The sequence below is a fragment of the Lampetra fluviatilis genome, chromosome 3 (genome assembly GCF_964198595.1).
Source record: "Lampetra fluviatilis chromosome 3, kcLamFluv1.1, whole genome shotgun sequence".
Classification (NCBI taxonomy): domain Eukaryota; kingdom Metazoa; phylum Chordata; class Hyperoartia; order Petromyzontiformes; family Petromyzontidae; genus Lampetra; species Lampetra fluviatilis.
This window is the reverse complement of record NC_136277.1, coordinates 22,474,287-22,480,286: the sequence shown is the minus strand read 5'-3', so window position 1 is coordinate 22,480,286 and position 6,000 is coordinate 22,474,287. Positions and strand designations below refer to the sequence as shown.

Here is a 6,000-nt window from a genome sequence, read left to right as displayed (position 1 = left end):
GTATGTTGGCAGCCGGGACGGCTGCAAGCTATGCGGGGGGGGGGAGTTGATGTAGGGGTGTTAGAGAGAGAGCCCGTTATGCATGGCAGCTTATGGCAAACAAACACAGTGGGCGGGGCTACGTGAGTGCACGGGGAGGTGCTCTCTACGACGTCCGCGCCAGGCACCCCGGGGGGGCTGATTCGGAGTTATGATCCCCCGGGGCCCCACCCCTCAAGGGGGGGGTTGGGTATAAAAGGGGATGTGTCGGAGGGCTCGAGGAGAATGTTAAGCTAACCAGTGAAGACTGAAGACGTCTTAGCTAGAGCCCTGGACTCCCCTGGTTTGCCGTCCTTATCAGGGCCGAACAGGACCGAGCCAGCGGCGTGGTCCCGAGATCCAGAGCCGGTGCTCCTGTCAGAGCTGGTCTGGGACTCAGGGTACCGGGCCCGACTTACCAGTGTCGGGCCAGATAGCCTCCCCTAGCCCGTTAGTGGAGGACTAGGAGGCAGGCTAGGAGTAGCTAGCGCGTGTATCCCCAGCTAGCCGGGTGAGGGGGCCAATACCCCCTCTAGTGTTGTATGCCACAACCGTGCTGTGTGAAATAAACCCGTGTGCCTCCAACTCCGGCGTCCAAGAGTCGTGAACTCTACTACACAGGCACACAGTCCCCCAACCACCACTACCAAAATATACAGTACTGTACGTTATTGTTCTCATTAAAACCCTAATATGGATGATGTATTCTTTTCGTCGTCCCTGGCCCCTCTTCCGAGTTTTTGGCCCTGGTCCAAACCGACTGCTTGAGCTTGTTTAAAGGATGGGGAGGATGGCACAACAGTCGGTGATAAACTTTTAACAAACGTTAAATGCTGAACCGAATGTGTAACGATGCAATCTACTTGCGTCAATTGTGAATTCTGAAAAAAAGAAAAAGCTAATGATTCGTTTTATTGTGCCGTTTAGACAAATTGCATCTTACAATCACAGAGGAACCACAGACGAGCTTGAAGGCTGCCGGGCAGTGAACCATATGCCAACAAATTGCTCTGCAGTTCTCTATATATTGAGATTTTTTTTTTGCCAATTCGTGAGCGTTTATACATGTGGGAAGACATCGGAGCACCCGGAGAAATCCCCACACATGTGAGAGGGACAACACTATCTATCCCTAGCGCTCATCCCCTATTAAAACGGGGATAGGCTGAGACTCATTTCTTTATAGGAGCATTTTTTGTTACTTGAATATAAGACTTTGGGTGGGGGGGGGGGCTGAGACTTCAGCAGTGTTCTTGCTTGGCCCCCCAATTACAAAATCCGACCGTCAATATTGCTGACAGCAGGGCCGGTTGATTTGAAATATCGTAAAAGAAAAGTTAACATGTGAGCAATACGAAGTTCAAGTTCATTTATTGGGTATAGCCCTGTGAGCCATTCGGCTCTTGAATCGGGTGCAACCGCAACAAACAAAAACATGAACAAGAAAACATCTTAAAGTGACTATGTGCAAACAGAAAATCCAAGACTACTAGCACTCTGTGCGTCTCCATCGCCCTGCAGGGCCTTCCAGAACAACAATATCCCGCAGATATTGTGTCAGCAGAGCAATGATGGTGAGTCTGTCTGTGTAAGATATTCAGTGGGGAGCGGTGGTGGAGCTGTTAGCGCGCTGCCACCAGATTTGGATTCCCGCTCACGGCCACCACCACTGGGGGAGACAAAGGCGGCCGGGCGTGGTGCTGGCCACCCCCCCCCCCCCTCGTGCACCGTGCTCGCTAACAGCACTTGCCCCAACCAGTCTGTAAAGGCTACACGGGGAGGGGGGGGGATCCTTTGTCTTTGGTGTGTAGAGCTCCCGTGTTGATGGAGGAGGAGGATGGAGGAGAGAATGGGGGAGGAGGAGGGGGGAGGAGGAGGGGGGAGGAGGAGGGGGGAGGAGGATGGGGGAGGAGGAGGGGGGAGGAGGATGGGGGAGGAGGAGGGGGGAGGAGGATGGGGGAGGAGGAGGGGGGAGGAGGATGGGGGAGGAGGATGGGGGAGGAGGAGGGGGGAGGAGGAGGGGGGAGGAGGGGGGAGGAGGATGGGGGAGGAGGAGGGGGGAGGAGGATGGGGGAGGAGGAGAGAATGGGGGAGGAGGAGGATGGGAGAGGAGGAGGAAGAGAGAATGGGGGAGGAGGAGGATGGAGGAGGGGGAGGAGGATGGAGGAAGAGAGAATGGGGGAGGAGGGTGAGGGAATGGGGGAGGGGGGAGGAGGGTGAGGGAATGGGGGAGGAGGGAGGGAGGGGGGGAGAAGGTTTTGCTGAGGGAGGAACGAGCAACGGGGTTGGGGGTGTTTCAGCATCCAGCCACGGGTGGAGGGGGAGGACACAACGCCGGCAGCTGCTGGCAGGACACGAGTGTGGAGGCGCAGAGAGACAGAGAGACAGCAGGGAGACAGAGACAGGGAGAGACACAGAGAGACAGGGAGAGAGACAGAGAGAGACGTACAAAAGGACAGAGAGACAAGGCAGGCGGCATGGCAGGGAGCGGGGGGCACCGGGCCCTGGTCGCCCTGGGGGAGCTGTGCGACCCCGGGCAGCTACACGCTGCCCTGGCCGACGTGGAGAGCGGTGAGATTGGGGGGCTGTCAGGGACCCCCACTAACCCTCACTAACCCCCAGTGCTGTCTGTGCTGTGTGTGTCTGTGAGCTCCTATTAAAGGACGCGTGTTGGTGTGTTACCCCCTGCCGCGTCAAGCTGTGGCGGGGTGTTAACCTAGAACATCGGACTTGCACGCCTACCACTAACACACACACGTGTGTACCACCACCACCCTGATACTTCACTGTACACGCAGTATTTGTGTAATGATCCAGCATTGTTTGCGAGCAACTGTTAATGTCTTTAGGGTTGGGGGGGGTGTTGACATTGCAAACACGAACAGAGCGCCGTGTACAGCAGCAGCAGTGCAGACAACGTGGGGTGGTGGTGGTTGTGCATTATAGACTGTATATATACTGTATAGATACTGTATGTTATAGACTGTATATACTATATTAGACTATATTATAGGCTATATACTGTATATATACTATAGTCTGTATAGATACTGTATATATTAGACTATATTATAGACTACAGATACTGTATGTAGACTATATTATAGACTGTACAATAGACTGTATATTATAGACTATGTTATATACTGTATATACTGTACAATAGACTGTATATTATAGACTATGTTATATACTGTATAGACTATTATAGACTATTATAGACTACATTATAGACTGTATATTATAGACTGTATAGGCTGTATTACCGACTGTTACAGACTGTATATATACTGTATAGATACTGTATGTAGACTATGTTATAGACTGTATATACTAGATACTGTATAGATACTGTATGTAGACTATATTATAGACTATGTTATAGACTATATATAGACTATATTATAGACTGTATATACTACATTATATACTGTGTATAGACTGTATGTGTGTGTGGGGTGTATCGCTACGAGCACGACTATTGACCCGAGTTCGATTCCCGCTCGCGGCCACCAAACACCACCGGTGACGATTCTCTGAACCGGTTCTGATCCTCCTCCCCTAGGTCGACTCGGCCTCAAATGCGTACCTGGTGCGCTGTGTAGTGAACATCGCCACTGGGGGGGAGGGGAGAGACAAAGGCGGCCGGGCGTGGTTGCTAACCCAACCCTCTTCTCGTGTGCCGTGGGGACCTTAATAGGTGCTCGCTAACATCACTGCCCCCCCACAACACTCGTTACGTGCCGCTGCATGAGATGTAGGGGGGGGGGGCACGATGGTTTGCGAGCGCCTATTAAGGTAACAACTCCGCCGTGTGGAGTGGTTGCATCTGTTTAATGTTGTTGAAGGCACACCCACCGGCTAACATTGTGACTTGTCTATGCTGTAAAGTACTGTAGGTTATTGTATGGTGATAAAGTTTGTTGTGCTGTGTGGGTGAAGTGTTATTTATGAGAGCATCTATTAATGTGGTGGTCTATTACATTTTGAGGTCAGTGGTAATGTCACGGCTTGAAACAGAGATAACAAAACAATATCTACAGTCTTCCTCCTCTTCCTCCTCCTCTTCTTCAGACTGTGAGATGGGCTCGTAAAGACGACGGTATGAATGGGGAGAGTCTGGGAATGTATCTTTGTTCACTTTGTGTAGAGTTGTGTAGAGTTTGTTTTAACTTTAGTTATTGCATTGTATGGACAATTGTGTGGTCGTCAGCTGATGAGGTTTCGAAGTAATCTTTGGTGAAGTTTTTTGTCCTGGCAATTGAGATTAAAGTGTTCTCAAAACTTGTTGATCGTGTGTACACAAAGCGTTATAATGCGTTACATCACGTGCAATAGTAAATGCCTTCCTGTGTGGTGTTTTATTCCATACTTTGTATTTTAGCACGTGTGTGTGTTCCAGAACACAACAGCACAAACCATGTGTTTCGTGTCGAAGTTTGTGTTTCTAAAATGTATTTCTCTCTATGTATATAAACAACCACAAACAATGAAACGCGCCCAGCAACGAAGTGTCACTTTTACGAACGTGGCTTTTAAAATAAACGCGAGAAAAAAAATTGACCCCCAAAAATAAAGTGGCTTTGAAAGTTGCCCGTAAACCACCACCACCCCCTGCCTGGCACCTAAACTTGTATTGGACTTAAACACCGTGTTTTTGTTTGTTTGTTGTTGCACCAAGTTGGTTACGTTGCTGAATACCACCACTCCTCCTCGTCGTCTTCCAAGCAAGGCGTTCGCTGGCCCCGTTGTTTTGTATTTGAATTTTGAACTGCCGCTGCCAACAATGGGATAAGCCAAATGAGTGGTTGCAGATTTGGCCGCAGTTGGCTGCCAGCGAGTAGTGGTGGTGGTGGGGGATGGAGAGACCGTAGGGGCTCAACAAGAGCCACCACCATCATCACCATCAAACCACCACCATCACCATTAAACCATCATCACCATCAAACCACCAGGCACAAACTTCCCTCCCCACCGCCGCTTCATCCCTGCAATGAGGGCTTTAATTTAATGGTTCCATTATATTTTGATTTTAAGCTTTCGTGACTGCAGGGATTCATATTCTTGGTTCTTTCGGTAAAGTCACGTAGAAGGGAAACGATTAAATACAAATATATTTTTTTATATAAAATAATAATATATATTTTTATTATTTTATTTTGATATAAAATACTAATATATATTTTTCTTATTTTATTGTTTCCCTTCTATGTGACTTTACCGAAAGAACCAAGAATATAGATCCATTATAATTGGGATGCACCCTTATGGATAAACGCGCGCGGGTTTGCCCTGGGTGGTGGCTTTAGAATCTCATTGGTAGAGTAATATTTTGAGGAGGGCAGCTGATTATGCACTATGTTGAACTTCTTTCGCACCGTACGTAGCCAATCGTGCTTATCGGAGGTGCCTCGCTGAGCCTCACGACTCTTTCATTGAAGCGGCGCTGTTGAAATGTTTCTCATGTGCAATTATGAATGGCGTACGTTGCGAATCGCTTCCCTTTTCCATTCTGGTTTGGAGAAACTGACTTTTGCGGTAGACGTTTCCTACCATCTACTACTGTACAGGACTAAAATTGGCACAGCTGCGGTGTTATCCGAATGATAAGCCACAGTTTTTTTCTCCACTGCAACTTTAAAGTAAAAGTTTGTAGCCGCATCTTATAGGCTGGAGGGTACGTGTGCGAGATGTGATCAGATGTGTGTCATTTTATTGACGCAGGGCACAACGCTTGGCATGGTTGTTACTTTCTGAATCATCTATAATTTTTATGATATGGTAAGTCGCCAAGGAAATGAGAGTATTAGTCTTATTTAGCCCATTAGACCTTATTGTTTGTACTTTCATGGATTACCTTTTGAATCAATCCTTAAATTTATGTTTGGCTGTGCAGACCATTTTGCCAGTGAACTCAATGGTTTTCATAGAACTGGTGCACGTGCCCTTTGTGCTCCTCGAGTGAAAATCAATCAGTTGATC

At 48.4% G+C, this 6,000-nt stretch overlaps 1 protein-coding gene across 1 annotated transcript in view; it reads left to right on the top strand.

The window, feature by feature from the left end:
- The first annotated feature begins 2,307 nt into the window (after nucleotides 1–2,307).
- MAP1B (microtubule associated protein 1B) overlaps nucleotides 2,308–6,000 on the top strand; it is a 69,346-nt gene continuing 65,653 nt past the window's right edge. Inside the window, exon 1 of the mRNA XM_078885162.1 lies at nucleotides 2,308–2,589. Coding sequence (XP_078741288.1) covers nucleotides 2,496–2,589 — 94 coding nt within the window. The 5' untranslated portion in view covers nucleotides 2,308–2,495. The remainder of the gene's footprint in view (nucleotides 2,590–6,000) is intronic.